The sequence below is a fragment of the Balaenoptera borealis genome (assembly GCF_965194805.1).
Source record: "Balaenoptera borealis genome assembly, chromosome: 14".
In the NCBI taxonomy this organism is placed as follows: Eukaryota; Metazoa; Chordata; class Mammalia; order Artiodactyla; family Balaenopteridae; genus Balaenoptera; species Balaenoptera borealis.
Genome location: NC_138875.1, coordinates 75159752 through 75179974, shown reverse-complemented (window position 1 = coordinate 75179974; position 20223 = coordinate 75159752). Strand labels below are relative to the sequence as shown.

Sequence of the window (20223 nt, the reverse complement as noted above, 5' to 3'; positions counted from 1 at the left end):
TTTCTAAAGAAAATAAAGCATATTCTTCCAGAAAACAAGCCTTCTATACTACTGGTGGGAATGTAAATTGGTGCAGCCACTGTGGAAAACAGTATGGAGATTTCTCAAAAAACTAAAAATAGAACTACCATATGACCCAGCAATTCCACTCCTGAGTATATATTGGAAAGAAACAAAAGCACTAATTCGAAAAGATACATGCACCCCAATGTTCACAGCAGCATTATTTACAATTGCCAAGGTATGTAAGCAACCTGTGTCCATCAACAGATGAATGGATAAAGAAGATGTGGTATAAATATACAATGGAATACTACTCAGCCATAAAAAAGAACAAAATTTTGCCATTTGCAGCAACATGGATGAACTTGGAGGGCATTATGCTAAGTGAAATAAGTCAGAGAAAGACAAAACCTGTATGATATCACATATGTGGAATCTAAAAAATACAACAAACTAGTCAATAAAACAAAGAAGCAGACTCACAGATATAGAGAAGAAACGAGTGGTTACCAGTAGGGAGAGGGAAGGGGGGAAGGGCAATATAGGGGTGGGGAGTTATGATGGGATTATATGAAATCGTGTATGAAACTTTTGAAAATTGTAAAGCACTATAGAATTTAAAGCCTCTTTCATTCAAAAAGTTAAAAAAGAGTATCCTTCCTTCTGTTTCGGAAATAGTATTTATTGAACATTTACAACAAGCACTGTAGGAAGCATTTTACAACGCATTTACTCACCTTATTCCCACAACCCTAAGATCCACGCACTGTTATTTCTTTTGAAAGATGAGGATCCTGAAGCTCACAGACCTTATGTAACTTGCCCAAGGTCACCTAAAGTGACCAGGCCAGTAATCAAAGCCAGTCCAGTTTTGAACTCGCTCTCTCTTTTGAATGTTCTCGAAATTCCGTGGGGTAACTAAGCAACTGTACTTTGAGAAGGAAGAAGGGCAAGGCTCAAGAAACTTTCAGAGTGACCCCAGTTAGGTCCTAAAATATGAACAGGCAATCACCAAGCAGGGAGAGGGAGATCATTCCAAACGGAGGCAACAGCAAAAGCAAAAACATGGTCAGAACTGCAAATTCCTTCACCTTTTCTTTTTCTCTCGAAGGCGGGGGTGGGGACTCAAGTGAGAACTTGGGACGCCCCAGAGGCCTTTGGCTCGTCCGAAATTTACTCGCTTCTCTCCTTGGCCATTCCTCCTTTTCGCCCCATTTTGATTTCCTTCACCCCACTTTCCTGGTCCCCTCGGTGCCTCCCCAGGATGAATGAAGCGGAGGAGTTACCAGCCGGAAACTAGTAGAGGGAGCTGGGGGAAGAGGTGCGTGTGTGCAGGGAATGAGAGACCCAGAGAGGGACGCGCACGGTAGGAAAGTTGACCCCAACGTCACACGCACAGGAGGTCACTGTCTTTTCACACTTGACTCGCCCACTCTGTCCTTCCTGCCGGATTCTGGAGAAGACCGCACCAGCTCCCACCTTCCGAGGACGCCAACCACTGCGCCTGCGCTGACTCTCCTCCTCCCCCCCCCCACCCCCGCCTCCTAAAGAGCGTGAGAGGGGCGGGGCCTGAGCCTGGGAGGCGCGGAGGTAGGCTGGGGACTGGGCCGCTGTTCACCAATAGAAAAGAGGAACCGAGAGCCACGTGCCCAAAAGATACCCAATCATATTTCCCACTCCATAATACTCCGTCCCTGGGGTGTGGCCAGCGAATTGACAGGATTGGGTGCGCACGGTCACGTGACCCGAAAAGATAAATAAGGCAACGCGGTTTTTCCTCGCCTGCGGAAAATCGTTGTGCGATGCTGTACCTTCGTTGAACAATTACTTAATGAGCATGTGTGATGTGCTAAGCACTGTAAAGATACTGTGGCTTCTGGCATGTACGTAATCCCGACATTGCATTACTCTCGGTCCATTTTATTCATTTAAATCATCCCAGCTACTGTACCAGTGTTTCCCGTATTCTGTTTCCTGTAGTGAGCACCCCGCAGATGCTCATTAAAGATCGTTAAAGGAATTTGTTCTCTCTCCCCCAACACTTGGGATGATAAAAAGAGGTAGGTTTTTACGTAAAAGGATATTTTTAGAGCCCAGTTGGAGTACTTGGGTGACTCTCTTCTCTGTTGTTTATCAACCGAAAAAAATAGGAATAAGCAACAGTCCCCTAAAATCTTATTTTTCGGGACTTCCCTGGTGGCGCAGTGGTTAAGACTCTGCGGGCTCCCAATGCAAGGGGCCCGGGTTTGATCCCTGGCCCAGTACTAGATCCCACATGCATGCCGCAACTAAGAGCTTGTATGCCACAACTAAGACCCAACGCAACCAAAAAAAAAAAAAAAAAAGAAAAAAAAACATTTTTTTCCCACCTAAACAGGGGCTTGCAGTTTCCTTTCATAGAAGAAGGACGTTTATAACCTTTCCAGTTCTTTGAAGGATGAGGCCAGGTCTAACTTAATTGTGTATCCCTTGCAATCATACTGTAGCACAGTACGTATAGACTAGCCATTCTACCTAGGTTTGATGAATTTGCATTTGACAATAGTCCCGTTCTTGCCTGCCAAAAGGTCCTGAGAGCTAATGACCAACACTTCATTCAGCAATTATTTATTGACTGCCGCATGTATCAAGGACAGTACCAGGCAGATAGGGATACAAAAGTGATTAAGACAGCTCATTCTGCCTTCAGCAAATTCATGGTGTGATGGCACTTTTCCTCTAAATTATCCAGGTTTGGATTCCAATATCAGCTATCCCATCTATGAAAGGGTGGCCTTTGACAAATCACTTGCCTTTTTGAGCCAGTTTCCTCATCTGTAAAATGGGGAGGTAATAATACCTTCAACTATAGAGCTGTTGTGAGGATGATGAGGTAATTGTGCCAAATGCTTGGCACAGTCTGGAGCATAGAGCATAGCATATAACATAGAGCATATGTTATGTAGCATATGCCAGTTTGACAGCAAGAAAAAAAAGTTTCAGAGAAGACTAAACTGAAGGCAGCTACTAACAATAAATCATTGTCTTCAGGCCAGTCCCAAATACATTGTGTCCTCAGCATTTTGTACTGTGTCTGGCCCAGAGAGAGTATTCAATAAATATTCATTGAATGGATGAATGAAATGAAGGAGAAATTGGGCCAAAAGACAAATCTGCACACACTCCTTTACTGCCCACCATACACCCCGGAGCCTCCAGTGGTTTAAAACTGCTCAGTGATGGCTTCTCATAGTCCACATCGTCCTTTCTCATCTTTTTGCTTTTCCAATTCAGTTCCCTCTGTGTCCCTCCCCACTCTTTCTGGTGAATTTCAGTACCAGTGCAGTCATAAACCTTTGTAGAGAAACTTGGCCGAGTGACTTAAGTGGTTAAGAACTCAGGCATTGCCAAGCAGACAGATCTGGTCAAATCGTGACTCTGCCATTTGTGTGATCTCAGGCAAGTGATTTCTCTGAGTTTTTAGTTCCTCATCCATAAAATGGGGGCAATAACATCGATCTCACAGAGCTGGTTTGAATGCTTAATGAGATGAGACACGGAAAGCCCTTAGCACAGTGATATGTGGTAGGTGCTCAAGATGTAGAAGCTGTTATTGTTAATTATATTTCATGACTACAGTGTAAAAATCAGCTTGTAGAGTGCGGTGAAGGCTTTGAAGGGTTTAGAAAGGAGTTATAGGAAAAAATGTTTAACGCAGTTGGAAACGGAGGCAGAGAAATAAGGGGGTGAGATTTGACTCAAACTGAGGAGCCCACCACTTCAGGCAGGGCAGGGTCATGGTTAAGAGCGTGTGTTCTGTTGGACTTGCTGGGTTCAGATCCCTTCTTTGCTACTTACGAGATGAATCTTGGTGGGCAGGTGACCTGGCCTATTGAAGTTCAGCTTAGAAAAATAGGATTTGCTAATAGTGTCTAAATCTTATAGGGCTGGACTTTACTGGTGGCGCAGTGGTTAAGAATCCGCCTGCCAAGACAGGGGACACGGGTTTGAGCCCTGGTCCGGGAAGATCCCACATGCCTTGGAGCAACTAAGCCCGTGTACCACAACTAATGAGTCTGCACTCTAGAGCCTGCGAGCCACAATTACTGAGCCCACGTGCCACAACTACTGAAGCCCACGTGCCTAGAGCCCGTGCTCCGCAACAAGAGAAGCCACCACAATGAGAGGCCCGCGCACCGCAACGAAGACTAGCCCCTGCTCACTGCAACTAGAGAAAGCCCGTGCACAGCAGCAAAGACCCAACACAGCCAAAAATAAATAAATAAAAAATAAATTAATTAAAAAAAATCTTATAGGGCTGTCCATGGAATTTAGAGACACACAGTTCTGGCACAGAGTAAATTATCAGTGGTTGTTAATCATTATTAAAATCTCATGGTACTCACTTCCTAGAAATATCCCTCTAATTCAACTTCCAAGGCTAGAAGGAATGATGCTCACAAAGGACCAGGAAGTGATTTAGTCGTGTTCAGTAGATAGAGAATAAAAGAATCTCCAAATGGGAGGCCTTTCAACAAGATACTTTATTGGAGGGCATGGTGTAAGGTGAAAGCCATGGGGCAGGTAGGGAATCACAATTTCCTGGGACGATACTCAGCCCTAACAGTACTTCTCGGTGTCCAGGTCCTTGTGCTCCTTGTTGTACGGGACCTTTGAGAAGCAGATGGCAGCAGTGCGGTCACAGTTGCAGATGAAGGCCTCACAGGCGTCGTTTTTGCCTGGAAAAGGGCAAGAACAGAAGACTGAGCCAAGGCGGTTCATGCTTTGTACAATCCAGGGGCAGGAAGAATTAACTGAAATGACCTGGTGGCCATTCCACTGGTGCAAATTTAGGGTTGACAGATAAAGCAAATAAAAATACTGGAATTTCAGATCAACAATGAATGTAATATTTGGGACACAGACTAAAAAAATCATTTCTTGTCTATCTGAAAACCAAATTTAACTGGGCAGCCTGTTTTATCTGGTGATCCTAGGTGTGATAGCTGCTTTTTGGAAAGTTCTGTCTATTTCACACCTCTAAATGTACTCACTGCTTTTAAAACCCGTATAACCACAGAACTCTGATAACATAGGCAAGCAATTGCAAACCGTATGGAAAATACTATGACATATACTCAAGGCAGCAAAGTATTGTACATTTCAACTTAGTGAAGTTTCATAAGCCAATTTCTCTAAAGTGCGTATTTTAAAAATTACAGAATGGCCTTAAAATACAATATTATACATTTAAAATAATTATGTCTATATGCGGAAATGTTTCCAAGATATATTTTTTTAAAGAATTTCACTTTTTTAAAATTAATTAATTAATTAATTAATTTTTTGGCTGTGCTGGGTCTTCGTTTCTGTGCGAGGGCTTTCTCTAGTTGCGGCAAGCGGGGGCCACTCTTCATCGCGATGTGCGGGACTCTCACTATCGAGGCCTCTCTTGTTGCGGAGCACAGGCTCCAGACGCGCAGGCTCAGTAGCTGTGGCTCACGGGCTTAGTTGCTCCGTGGCATGTGGGATCTTCCCAGACCAGGGCTCGAACCCGTGTCCCCTGCATTGGCAGGCAGATTCTCAACCACTGCGCCACCAGGGAAGCCCCCAAGATATTTTATTAAAGGGAAAGAATACATAGTATATGCCAAAAAAATTTGAAGGGCAATACATCTAACTGGTTATCTTGGGTATTAGGATTATAGGTGCCTTCTTCTTTCCATGACATACATTACTGTAGAATTTGAAATTACATTACTTTGACCTTGTTTACTTTTGTAACCAAAAGAAACAACAAAAATAACATTTAAAATACATTTCATGGAAATAAAAACCAAAATAAACGAATGGGACCTAATGAAACTTAAAAACTTTTGCACAGCAAAGGAAACCATAAACAAGACAAAAAGACAACCCGCAGAATGGGAGAAAATATTTGCAAACGAAGCAACTGACAAAGGATTAATCTCCAAAATATACAAGCAGCTCATGCAGCTCAATATCAAAAAAACAAACAACCCAATCCAAAAACGGGCAGAAGACCTAAATAGACATTTCTCCAAAGAAGATATACAGATTGCCAACAAACACATGAAAGGATGTTCAACATCACTAATCATTAGAGAAATGCAAATCAAAACTACAATGAGGTATCACCTCACACCAGTCAGAATGGCCATCATCAAAAAATCTGCAAACAATAAATGCTGGAGAGGGTGTGGAGAAAAGGGAACCCTCTTGCACTGTTAGTGGGAATGTAAATTGATACAGCTACTATGGAGAACAGTATGGAGGTTCCTTAAAAAACTAAAAATAGAACTACCATGTGACCCAGCAATCCCACTACTGGGCATATACCCTGAGAAAACCAGAATCCAAAAAGAGACATGTACCACAATGTTCATTGCAACACTATTTACAATAGCCAGGACATGGAAGCAAACTAAGTGTCCATCAACAGATGAATGGATAAAGAAGATGTGGCACATATATACAATGGAATATTACTCAGCCATAAAAAGAAACGAAATTGAGTTATTTGTAGTGAGGTGGATGGACCTAGAGTCTGTCATACAGAGTGAAGTTAGTCAGAAAGAGACAAACAAATACCATATGCTAACACATATATATGGAATCTAAAAAAAAAAAACAAAACAAAAAAGGGTTCTGAAGAACCTAGGGGCAGAACAGGAATAAAGACGCAGACGTAGAGAATGGGCTTGAGGACACGGGGAGGGGGAAGGGTAAGCTGGGACGAAGTGAGAGAGTGGCATGGACTTATATACACTACCAAATGTAAAATAGATAGCTAGTGGGAAGCAGCTGCATAGCACAGGGAGATCAGCTCAGTGCTTTGTGACCACCCAGAGGGGTGGGATAGGGAGGGTAGGAGGGGACGCAAAAGGGAGGGGATATGGAGATATATGTATACAGATAGCTGATTCACTTTGTTATACAACAGAAACTAACACAACATTGTAAAGCAATTATACCCCAATAAAGATGTTAAAAAAATGCAAAAAATGCAAAAAATAAATTTCAGTTTTATTATCCATAATTTAATTATGTATATCTGCTTACCTTCAATAATCTTATTAAGGTTTTGTTTCTGTCTGCTCCTTTCTCTTAAAAATCATGAATGTTTTCCTCACCCACTCCATTAAAGCATAAATTAGTGCTTAACTAGATTATGAAGTGTGCATAATGAAATAATTATTTAGTGAGTTATTGTTTTTTTCTTTTAATTTTTTTATTGAAGTATAGTTGATTTACAATGTTGTGTTAGCTTCAGATGTACAGCAAAAGTGATTCAGTTATACATATATATATTCTTTTTCAGATTATTTTCCATTATAGGTTATTACAAGATATTGAATATAGTTCCCTGTGCTATACAGTAGGTCCTTGTTGTCTATTTTATATATAATAGTGTGTATGTAGCAAGTTCTTGTTAATCATGTGAATAAACATCTTCTGCTGCAGGCTTCTTGACCTGCTTTTGGGGGGAGAAGGCAGTTGCAGTTAAAAATAATTATTTGCAAAAATGTGGGGTGTGTGTGTGTGTGTTTCTCCTGGGGAGAGTGTCTATAGCTTTCATCAAATTCGTAAAGGAGTCCAGAATCCATAGGAAGAAACTCTTGCTGATCAAGTTGCTGTGCAAAAATATGATTTCCCATGTATTTGGCTTTCTGAAGTGGAGCACAACCAAAATCTCTGTTACCAGGAGACTGTGTAAGCAAATTAAGCTATTTTATGCAGCGATGAAAGAAGTAACAATGAAGACTATGAAACAATATGGAAACATGGTCATAACATGGCAATAAGGGAGAAAATGCAGAATGCAAGATTGTATCTAGACTGTGCATTCATCAAACATTTACATCCAGCAGGATGCCAGGCTCTGCTCTAGATTCTGGGGATACAGCAATGAAGAAAACAGACAACAATCCCTGTCCCTGTGAATCCTACTTTCTATTGGAGAGATAGCAAATGAAGAAATAACATAAATATATCAGCCGTTCAGAAATTCTGTGGAGAAAATAAAGCAGAGAGAAAAAGGATAATGCTGGAGAGATGGAGGGAGTGTGTTTGCAATTTAAAAGAACACGTTGAGGGAATTCACTGGCGGTCCAGTGGTTAGGACCCCGAGCTTCCATTGCAGGGGGCCTGGGTTCGATCCCTGGTCGGGCGCGGCGCCCAGCCAAAAAACAAAAAATAAATAAAAGAACATGTTGAGGGAAGACCTCACTGAGAAAACAACATCTAAAGAAAGATCTAGAAAGAGGGAGTGACTCAATCAGATATCTGGTGGGAAGTGTTTCATGCAGAAGAAGCAAAGGACTTGAGATGGGCACATGCCTAGCCAAGTTAAAATGACATAAGCCTTATTCCAAAGATAAGGGTGAAAAGGAACACAGAGGCATGAAACCATTTATTTATTAGGATGATGAGATGCCAGGTAATTTTTTTCTTGGCACTTGGGGAGTTGGATTATGGTTATTCCAGTGTTGTTGGTACGTTTTTTAAAAAGTGGGATGTATCTGTGAGTGCAAAATGAAGGGCAATGAAAATTCAGAATGCTGGTCTCACACGACAATACCCTACACCTCTCTGAATTGTCTGCTTTTCAGAACCGCCTTCATGAAGAGACACATTTCACCATGAGCGCTGCATAACTTAGTGGTTAAGACCAGAGCCTTTAAAATCAGAAGCAACTGAGTTCAAATGCTGGCCCTACCACTCATAAGTTGTGTGATTTGGGGCAAGTGACTATTTTTGAACCTCAGCTTCCTAAACTGTAAAATGGGCTTAATAAAACCTATCTCATATACACACCTTGCCTAGTACCTGGCATGCGATGAAATCCTGATATGTGCTAGTTCTTAGCTCTTTTTATGAAACAATGAAGCAGTATGGCATGGCAGTTAAAAGCAGAGGTTTTGGAGTCATATAGACCTATGTGCAAAAACCAAACACCGGGGCTTCCCTGGTGGTGCAGTGGTTAAGAATCCACCTGCCAATGCAGGGGACACGGTTTGAGCCCTGGTCTGGGAAGATCCCACATGCCGCAGAGCAGCTAAGCCCATGCGCCGCAACTACTGAGCCTGCTCTCTAGAGCCCGGGAGCCACAACTACTGAGCCCACGCGGTACAACTACTGAAGCCCGCGTGCCTAGAGCCTGTGCTCTGCAACAAGAGAAGCCACTGCAATGAGAAGCCCGCGCACCGCAACAAAGAGTAGCGCCCACTTGCCGCAACTAGAGAAAGCCTACACACAGCAACGAAGACCCAATGCAGCCAAAAATAAATAAATAAAATAAATAAATTTAAAAAAATTATGTAAAAAACAAAACACCACCATTTATGGGCTGTGTGCCCTTGGGCAATTAGCTCAGCCTTCTGAGCCTCAGTTTCCTCATCTGCAAAAGGGGGATAATATATAGTACCTATCCCATAGGGTTGTTTCGAGGATTAAAGGAGACGCTGCCCAGCACCAAGAAAATGATCAATCAGTGGTGACTATCATTACAATTATTTCTCCCCATGCCTACTGAGGGCCTTTGAGCCAACAAGGGGGTAAACCTACTGTTGCAGGTGATCTCAGTGTTAGAACACGAGTATGAGTATCTTTCGGTGTAGGGATTGTCCAGGAGGAATGTACAGCTGTCTAGTTTCTTGGCTTCTAGGTAGCAGTTGTCGTGTGTCTGGCAGCACCTGGAGAGGGGGAGGGACAGAGCTGAGGCAGGAGCAGGGGTAGGGCAGCAGGTCAGCCTGAACCTGCTCCCTCAGGAACAGGTGGGGATGTTTTAGCTGACCTGCTCTGAGAGGTACTGGTCCTGCGGCTTGAAAAAATTAAGTCCTTTTCTCACGTTTACTGAAGGAGATTTTAAAATGGTTTCAGGAATACAGTACAAGCCTGTATTCTGAAGATGCAGTGAGGGTTTCACCATTGCAGAAGACTGAACCCTTGCAGTGTTGTTTTGTGTTGCAAAGTCCTGCCACTAGAGGGCAGCAGCGCCCACTACTTTCCATCCCCGACCTGCTTTCCATCCCCGACAGGGAGCATTGGATTCAGGCTTTTCTAGTTTATATGAGGTGAACGTGTGTTATCTTCAGCAAATAGGCAAATCTCCTTTCTGTGCCTCGTGAGATCTTTGGCTTGTGCCCTCCTCCCATCCCAGGAATACTCTCCCGGCAGATCAACTCACGTGTCCAGTTCATCCACAGGGGTCCCTGATCCACCCAGGCCACAATAGCAGCCGTAGTTGTTGAAATCCATCAAGGGTTTACTGCTGGGCATCGCGCACTTGATCATGCCGCGGAACTGCCATAACGCCCGCGGGCTGATGCCGCTCTGGGCAGCGCCCACTGCAGGAAGACACAGCCAGAGTTCAGATACGTCCTGGTTGGCTGCCGGCGCCCCAGGGACCCCACTGCCTGCTTGCTCTCTCAGACCCCACGCCGTCCCCCTGACCCCGGCCAGCCGCCTCCCTGAAAAGAGCTGGATACAGGAACCTGGTAAAGTGAATAGGAATTTTCTTAACAGCTCACAAAACATAAAACTCACCATTTTAACCAAAGTGTACAATTCAGTGGTTTTTAACATATTCACAGAGTTGTGCAGCAATCACTACTAATTCCAGAACATTTTCATCACCCCCAAAAGAATACTCAGTACCCATTAACAATCGCTCCCCTTTCCCCCCTCCCTTCTGGCAACGACTAATCTGCTTTCAGTTTCTATGGATTTCCCTATGCTGAACGCTTTGTATAAATGGAATCATACAATATATGGCCTTTTGTGACTGGCTTCTTTCACTTCACATAACGATTTGAGGTTCATCCTTGTTATAACATGTATCAGTACTTCATTCCATTTTATGGCTGAATAATGTTCCACTGTGTAGATAGACCACATTTTTTTTAGCCATTCATCACTTGATGGACATTTGGGTTGTTTCTACTTTTTGGCTATTATGAATAATGCTGCTATGAATATTTGTGTACTAGTTTTTGTGTGAACATATGATAGTTTAAAACTATCCCTGTTATTTATCCAGCAAATATTTATTGAGCACCTACTATGTGCTAGTCACTGCCCTGGGAGCTGGAGATACCTCACTGAGCAAATAAAAAAATCTATAACCTCATTGTGTTTATGTCCTAGTTGGGGAGAAAATAAGCAATAAAAGTAATAAATAAGGAAATCGGATATTGTGTTAGAAGGTGGAAAAATTGGTGTAGGGCAGGGGAATCTAAACGGAGGGTTGGGTGGGGGAATGACAGGGTTGGAGGGGACAGGAATGTAAGGAATAGTGAGAGGCCTGTGTGGCCTCTGTTCTCAACAGGGAACAGGACGACCTCTTTTCTGCCCCGGGACCCATGCACCTCCTCTTCCCTCTGCCCGGCACACTGGTCAGCTCAATTTTCAAAAGGCTGGAACATCTTGGTTTAAATGCTACCTCTTCAAAGAGGTGCTTTGACCACTCAAGCTCAGTGGCCCCTCTGCTACCACTTTTCTTCATGTTCTTTATAGTACCTCGAACAATCTGTATCCCTCTATTTAATGCCTCCCTCTCATAGGACCATAAACTCCTCAAGGACAGGCCTCATGGATTTTATTCCCCAGGGCCTGACACAAAGGAAGCACTCAATAAATATATGAAGAGTTACATGAATGAAATCATCAATATGTGGTTTTTTTTTAAAGTAATTCTTTATTTATTTACTTATTTATTTGGCTTAGTTGTTCCGCAGCATGTGGGATCTTCCCGGACCAGAGCTCACACCCATGTCGCTTGCATTGGCAGGCAGATTCTTAATCACTGCGCCACCAGAGAAGTCCCAATATGTGAATTTTTAAAAGTGCCTGGCACATAGTAGATACTCAATAATTATCTATTAGGTAAGTTTTCAAAGTCAGCCTCTAGCTGAGTGTTTGCCCAAATCAAGCACAAGGCTTGGAACAGCCGACTTGGAAGCAGGACCTCTTTACCTCCTGTGTAGAGCCCTACCTGTGAGATTTGGTGCCCTAAAGAGAAGATGGCGCTAAGTGATTTGGGGATACTATCCAATCGGCCATCAGTGTCATCTCTTTGCCCCATACCAGGCCCTTCCTGTGCTTGATCTGCTGTGGACACTGAAGCTGCTCCACGTGCTTAAGCTCCAGGGCGAAGGAAGGGCGGCAGCTGGTCGTTCTCCCCCAAGAGCAGCCTCCACGGTGGCAGCCCACAGAGGCTGCGTCCAGGAGCAGAGCCTGGAGGCTGCTCAGACGGGAGTGGCCTGGCTACCTTGGCCCATCTCCAGACCCCCCCTTCTACTTCCCTCCGCTTTCTTTCTCTCTGATCCAGCCAGCTCTGCTCTTTGCAGAGGCCAGACCTGCACAAAGCTCCTGCTCGTGTGTGTGCGCGGGCGTGCGTGCTCCTCGGACGGGGAGCATGGCTCGTTCATCTCTGAGTCCCCAGTCTCAACCCTGAGCCTGATACCTTAGAGGCTGTGATATCATCAATGTTTAGTGAATGAATGAACAATGGCTGAATGGGGTGGGATTTGAATTCTAGTGAATTCTGATTCTATTCGTTTATTCAATAAGTAGTGCAAACAGCACTATTCCTGCTCCCATGGAGCCCATGCTTAGGTGTGGGTGTGGGATAAAGAAAGAAATGAATCAACAACAGACACACTGCAGGCAAAGAACAGGCGTTGAGAAGACCTTGTACCGAGGCCATATGGTAGGGGAAAAGGAGAGGGGGCTCTCTTAGCTTGAATGGAAGGGGTTAGCCTTTCTGAGATGGGTCATCTGAGTTCAGACCTGAAGGTTGAAAGGGTGCCAGCTGCGGGGGGGATCTGAGGGGACCCCAATATGGGACCTCTTAAGCCTCACGGTGAGCCCTGAAAAAGACTCCAGGTCTGGCCAGCCTTGTGAACTGTGGGCCCCATTGCAGAGGAGAGAGATCTCAGCTCAGGAAGGGGTGGAGCTGGGGGGACTCGCCTACCTGTGAGCAGAGCAGCCAACACGAGGAGTTTCATCCTGTTGTCAGTTGGTGAGCAAGAGAAGAGACTGATGTCACCATGGCCTCCCTTCTTATAGCTGCCCCACCGCCCCAAGATAAGACTGTAGTGTTTGCTTTGCTCCCTGCTGACTCTGGGTTGGCCTTGAGTCTGTCTGTTGCAGAAATATTCCTGAACAACAAGCAAGCCCTGGCAGCCGGGGGGCATTGGAAGTAGTGTACATATTTGTCATCAGTGCTTTTGACCGAAGGGGATTATTTCTGGAGGTGCACATCTTGGAATCTTGACCCTCACACCCACCCCTTTGCACTCAGCCCAGCTTCATCATTTGTGTGTATGTGTGTGTATATGGGGGGGGCGGTGTGTGTGTGGCAAAGCTGTCAACCCCATTGAACAACCGGGAGAAGGGGGATGGGAAGGAAGTGACGGTTGCCTCCATGTCCTCTCATGTGCTTGAGTCTGGGCTGTGGGTCTTGTTGAATGGTTCCCATCAATTATGCACTTTGCTGATGAGGAAACAGGTTCAGAGAGGTGAAGCAACTTGCCTCAGGTCACACAGCTAGCAAATGGCAAAGCAGGGGCTCAAACTTAGGTATGTCTGGTTCTAAGGCACACATTTAATTTTTTCCCCACTACATCAATACCATTCCCTTCTCCCCATTCCCCACAGTGGGCTTGTAAGAAAACCCTGGGCTTTGGAATTCTAAAGGCTTGGATCTGACTTGTAGAATAAAAAGGGTTTTAGAATTGTCATATCAAAGGTCTAAATAACATTTTTAGGTGAAATTCACATTGTAAGACTTTATTATTATTTATTTATATACCGTTATTTATTATAATATTAACCATTTTATTTTAAAATTTTATTTACTTATTTATTTGGCCGCACCACGTGGCACGTGGGATCTTAGTTCTCCGACCAGGAATCGAACCTGCGTCCTCTGCAGTGGGAGCGCAGAGGGAGTCTTAACCACAGGACTGCCAGGGAAGTCCTCCATTTTATATTTAAAGTGAAAAATTCAGTGGCATGTAGTACATTCACAGAGTTGTGCAACGACCATCTCTGCCTAACTCTAGAAGATTTTCATTCTTCCCAAAGGAAACCCTGTCCTCATTAGCAGTCACCTTCCCCCAGCCCTCAGCAACCACTGATCTGCTTTCTGTCTCTATAGATTTACCTATTCTGGATATTTCACATAATATACAATATTTTATAATTGGTTTACTTGGTGCTCTCCCATTTGGTTCTTTTTTTTTTTTTTTTAAACTACCATTCCCCTCCCCACCGCCCCGTCCTTCCTCTGCACTCCCATACCGCCCCCATTATGGTGCGTTTTTTTTTTTTTTTTTTTGTCTGTGTTGGGTCTTCGTTTCTGTGCGTGGGCTTCCTCTAGTTGCGGCGAGCGGGGCCCACTCTTCATCGCCGTGTGCGGGCCTCTCACTGTCGCGGCCTCTCTTGTTGCGGAGCACAGGCTCCAGATGCGCAGGCTCAGTAGCTGTGGCTCACGGGCCCAGTTGCTCCGCGGCATGTGGGATCCTCCCAGACCAGGGCTCGAACCCGTGTCCCCTGCATTGTCAGGCGGACTCTCAACCACTGCACCACCAGGGAAGCCCCTCCCATTTGGTTCTTATGTGGTCTCTGCAACAACCCTGTGAGTTACGGAGACCCTATTGTTTTATTTTCATTTATTTATCTATTCATTTACTTATTTTTCTTGAGCAGAGAATTCCCTCATGCCCTCCTGCCGCCTGCCCCCACCCCGCCACAGCCTCACCTATAGTTTCACCTGTTATTACTATCTTACATTAGTATGGTACTTTGTTATGATTAGTGAACCAATATTGATATATTATCATTATCAAAAATAATGTTAATAAACTCAGGTCCATAGCTTATTCAGATTTCCTTAGTTTTTACCAAATGTTCTTGTTCTGTTCCAGGATCCAATCCAAGATAGCACATTATATTAAGTTGTCTCCTTAGGCCCCTCTGGGCCATGGCAATTTCTCAGACTGCCTGTTGTTGAGGACCTGGGGAGTTTGGAGGGCTACTGGTCAGGTGTATCATAGCATGCCCCTCTATTGGAATTTGTCTGATGTTTTTCTCATGATAAGACTGGGGATTGGTTAATGGGTTTGGGGAAGGAAGATCACAGAGGTAAAGTGTCATTTTCATCCAATGGCTGTGTTAGGTTTGATCATCTCTTGTCTTGGGATGCATCTTGGACACTTTCCAGATGAGGACACTTTCCAGATGAGAACTTCTAGATGAGGTTCAACCTGGGGTGGAGCTGGAAATGGCCATGCCAAGACTTGAACCCACACCTGCCTCTTCCCACTGAGCCACTTCCCTCCGCCTTGGGCGAGGTTATGTCGTATGTGAGTCAGAGCAGAATCGGTAATTCTGACCCTGTGACCTCTGCTCATGCACGCACCCCAGATTCCAGCTCTCTGTACTTTTTCCTTGAGCATGCACTGGAGCCAAGAAAGAAGAAATCCATCTGGAAGGGCTTCCCTGTTTCATCCCAAATCCAGGAGCCCCAGGAAACGTCCTTCAGCTAATCAGTAACACTGAAACAACATTTAGTAGGCAGATGGGGGAAACTAAGGCCCAGAAAGGGGAAGTGATTTATTTGCTTGGGCCTGACTCAGCCCCTATTGGACCCAGGGTTCATGCCACCCGTCTCTTCATACTTGCCTGTAGATATTCTACAACTGTCCAATATGGTAGCCATTAGCCACAAGTAGCTATTTAAATTCATTACTATCAAATAATATTGAAAATCAGTTTCTCTGTCCCACCAGCCACATTTCCAGTGTTCAATAGCTACATGTAGCCAGGGGCTGCTGTTTTGGACAGTGCAAATATAGAATGTCTCCGTCATCACAGAAGGTTCTATTGGACAACGCTGCTCAGGATAGCATAGCACCTGTCCCAGTGCCGGCCCAGAGGTGTGGGGAGGAGGCCTGTGAGAGCTTCTGGAGAAAGAACAGGGTTCGCTCGGGACCCAACATCAGCCTGACAAATGGTTCTGCCTCTTCAGCCCCCAGAATGAGTGAAGGCTGCCCAAGGAAAGGGGAGGCATGGCCAGCAAAATGCTAAGTTCCTCTTATGTGGGGTTCTTTGGGGTGAGAACAAAACAGAGGAACAGGCACTGCTCCTGTTGGGGGTGGTCTGAGGAAGGAGAACTAGCTGGTGCTACAAAGTCCTCTAAGGCTAATAGTATTAACTACCATTTACTGGCCATTAACTAGTCCAGGTCGCATGCTAAGAACCTGGCATAGACCTCTGAGGTAGGTCCAATGACAAACTCCACTTTACAGAAATGATGGAGGCTCAGAGAGGTTAAGTGACTGCCCCAATATCACACAGCAGGACCAAGATGTGAGTTGGATCTGCTGCTTATGATACCACAATATCACCCCATGACAGGGAACTGTAGTAGCAGGTGGGAGTGCCAAAGGCCCCTGGAGCAGAAGGAGGTTTAGTCCTGCCTGCTTCCCTCCTTCTCTCCCCCTCCCCCAGCCAGCTAGAGGCCTTCCACAAGGGCAGGCTGGACAAATTCCCATGTGCGATTTATGCCAGGGCTTAGGCAAAGCACCTGGTGGGAGAGGGGTCAGGCCACTACTGGAACCCTCTCCCCCTGGAAAGAGATGTGCCAAATGTTACAATCCAAACCTCTGCAGGAGACACAGAGGTGGCAGAGGAATGGACCTGGCAGGTCGCTGAGTAGCCCACCAGGCCCCTATACTCTGTACCGTGACCCACTGCTGCCCCGTGCACAGGTGTGTACGGTGCAGCTTCTCCCAGCCTGGGAAAAACACACTCTCCAGTGGAAAGAACAGCTAAGTATAGCTTCTTGACTCCTTCAGGTGGCGACATACCCACACTCCAGCAAGGTCACACCTGCTCGGCCCCTGGAGGACACGGCTCTTGCTTCCCCAACGCAGCTACCAGCTACCATTTGCTGAGTGCGTCTATGTGCTCAGCCCTGTGCTAAGAGTGTCATGTTGTTTTTCAGCCTAACAACCATCTTCTGGCATAGTTATTGTTATCATCATCTTCCCCTTTTTACAGATGATGAAACAGTTTCAGAGTGCTTAAGTAACTTACTCAAAGTCACACAGCTGGAAAGTGGTGGAGATAGGATTTGAACCTACGTGTTCCTGACTCTTAGTCCGGCACTGAGCCCAGTATGTGGCTGTTGGGAGGTTCCCAGAAGGCTTTAGGTAACACTGGTCTGGGTTCAATTTGGCTGGAGTCACCCTAAGGGGCTTATTCTCATCCCTCCTCTTATCACACCATCTCTGTCTCCAGTTGCGTCTGAGCTCAGCTGAGAATATTTCTCAAACTGAGCTCAACCACCGAGAAAACTGACCTTCTTCAGAGTCCAGGTCTTCAGAAACCCAGGAACTCTCCCCAATACTCCCTCTCCTCACCCCTTTCCCCATCCAGTCCCATTCCAAGTCCAGCTCTCAAGCCACACCCTTCTTTCAACTTCCAACACCCTGGTCCTTGCCCCAGCATCTCTTGCCCAGATGGTTGCAGCAGTCTCCTTAGTGTCTCTGTGCTCCCCTCCACAATGGCGTCCCTCAAATCTGTTCCCTATTGTATAGGCTAATGACCTTTTCAAATGCAAACCTGATTATATCATGTCATCACTCTCCCATCCCATTGCCTAAAACCCTTCACACCTTCCCAGCAGCTCTTATATAAGAAACAAAACCAGCCTAGAGGCCCAGTCTGCTCTGCCCCTACCTACCTCCTGGCCTGTAGTGGGGTGGGATACCCTCTTCTCTAGACGCAATGGACCTTCTCTCAGCTCCTTGTTTGACGTCCTCATGCTTCCTCCCATTTCAAGGCTTTTGCCCCTGCTGGTGTCTCCTCCTGGTATGCTCCTCCGCCCCCTCCCGCCCCCAGCCTTGCCTAGTTAATTCTTACTCTTCTTTCAGATCTCAGCAGAACTTGACGCCCCACTACAAACCCAAATGAAGTCAGTGCCTTCAGGTGACTAATCGTTCTGTTTTTCTTCCAGGGACGGAAGGGTTCTTGGGATACACCGCTTCCTGTTTTCAAACCAGAAAAGTCCCCAGCAAAGTAGGACAAGTTGGTCATCCTCTCAGTGCCTTAGAGTGACTTGTGCACAGTAGACACTAAGGGAACCGCAGTGTGTGAGCCGCAGCTGTCAGTCCCACTCGGGAGGGGGCAGCCATTGCTGAGCCCCAATTATGCATTTCCAGGCACCTGGGGCAGCCTGGGATTAATAGCAGCTACTGTTTACCAACCAGTTACTTTGTGCCTTGCCTGGTGTTGAATCCTGTCAGCCCTCCCCGTTTAATTAACAACCACCCGAGTTACTCTTATGGTTCTCTTTTTAAATTTTTTGAGGTGAAATTCCCATAACATAAAAATAACCATTTAAAAGTGAGCAATTGGGACCTCCCTGGTGGTGCAGTGGTTAAGAATCCGCCTGCCAACGCAGGGGACACAGGTTCGAGCCCTGCTCCAGGAAGATACCACATGCTGCGGAGTAACTAAGTCGGTGCGCCACAACTACTGAGCCTGCGCTCTAGAGCCCGCGAGCCACACCTGCTGAAGCCCGCGTGCCTAGAGTCCCGTGCTCTGTAACAAGAGAAGCCACCGCAATGAGAAGCCCGCGCACCGCAACCAAGAGTAGCCCCCGCTTGCCGCAACTAGAGAAAGCCCACGCGCAGCAACGAAGACCCAACCCAGCCAAAAATAAATTAATTAATAATTTTTTAGAAAATGAGCCATTCAGTGGCTTTTAGCACATCCACAATGTCGTGCCACCACCGCCTCTAGTTCCAAAATATTTCCATCACCCCAGAGGAAATCCCTTAACCATTAAGCATTTACTCCCCATTGCCTCCCTCCCTCCAGCCCCAACAAATCTGTTTTCTAACTCTATGGCTCCTGGATATTTCATATAAATGGAATCTTATAATACGTGGCCTTTTATGTCTGGCTTATCATTCCCTTTAATAGATGAGGAAATTGAGGCTCAGAGAGGCAGAGGAAGCTCAGAGAGGAAGGGGAGGAGCCAGGTGTTGGAAACCCCACATCTAACCATTTGGCGATATCCACCTCCACCTGAGCTGCTTTTCCCACCTTACCCTCTTAGGATTCTCTGAGTTAAAGGCAAACCAGAGCAAGGGGTCCGATGCTAAGCTTAAAAAAAAAAAAGTGGTAAAATATACATAACAAAATTTACCATTTTTTTACAGCCCCTCACCAATTTGTTACTTTTCAGTGTACAATCAGTGGCATTAATTATATTCACAATGTTGTGCACTACCTATTTATAAAACATTTTCATTATCCCAAACAGAAACTCTGTAACCACTAAGGAATAACTCCCTACTCCCATTCTGTCTCTATGAATTTGCCAATTCTAGGTACCTCAAATGTGTGGAATCATACAATATTTGTCCTTTTGTGTCTGGCTTCTTTCATTTAGCATAATTCTTCAAGGTTCATCCATGTTGTAGCATGTATCAGTACTTCATTCCTTTTTATGGCTGAATAATATTCCACTGTATGGAAAGACCATGTTTATCCATTCATCTGTTGATGGATACTTGGATTGTTTCCACCTTTTGGCTATTGTGAATAATGCTGCTATGAACATTGGTGTACAAGTATCTGAGTCCCTGCTTTCAATTCCTTTGGGTGTATACCCAGGAGTGGAATTGCTGGATCGTAATTCAACGTTTAGCTTTTTGAAGAACCACCAAACTATCTTCCATAGTAGCTGTGCCATTTTACATTCCTACTAGCAAGGCACAGGGGTTCCGATTTCTCCACATCCTCACCAACATTTGTTATTTTCTGTTTTTTTGATGATGGCCATCCTAATGGGTGTGAAGTGGTATCTCATCATCAACACTAAGCTTTTGAGGCTGATCAAGAAGTTGGAGATGGGAGCTGGGTCGAGTGGAAAGTGAAGATTATTCCAGGAGGAAAATAGGAGAAGTTAAGGGAAAACAGGGTATCGTTGGGGTACCTAGACCTGAACGCACAGAGAGATGCACGACACTCACAAGCTCAGACCCGTTTTCAAATAATTTATTAGGAATTTAAAACTGAAAATAAAACCTGGAAAAAGAAGTTACAGATGTGGAGAGAAGAGACACCGGAGGGTGGTAACTTGCTGGCTTCGAAACACCGTGTAACATCTTTTTAAAAAATTTCCCAAACAAATCAGAA

The 20223-nt window shown here is 45.1% G+C and overlaps 1 protein-coding gene across 1 annotated transcript; it reads right to left on the bottom strand.

The window, feature by feature from the left end:
* Positions 1-4602: 4602 nt before the first annotated feature.
* PLA2G1B (phospholipase A2 group IB) lies at positions 4603-19966 on the bottom strand (the record flags this gene model as incomplete). The annotated part of the gene is made up of 4 exons (XM_082354087.1): positions 12980-19966; positions 10193-10352; positions 9571-9698; positions 4603-4721 (listed from the first exon to the last, which is right to left on the bottom strand). Exons 1-4 carry the CDS (start codon positions 13200-13202, stop codon positions 4603-4605), a joined length of 630 nt encoding a protein of 209 aa, XP_082210213.1. The 5' UTR covers positions 13203-19966.
* Positions 19967-20223: the final 257 nt, after the last annotated feature.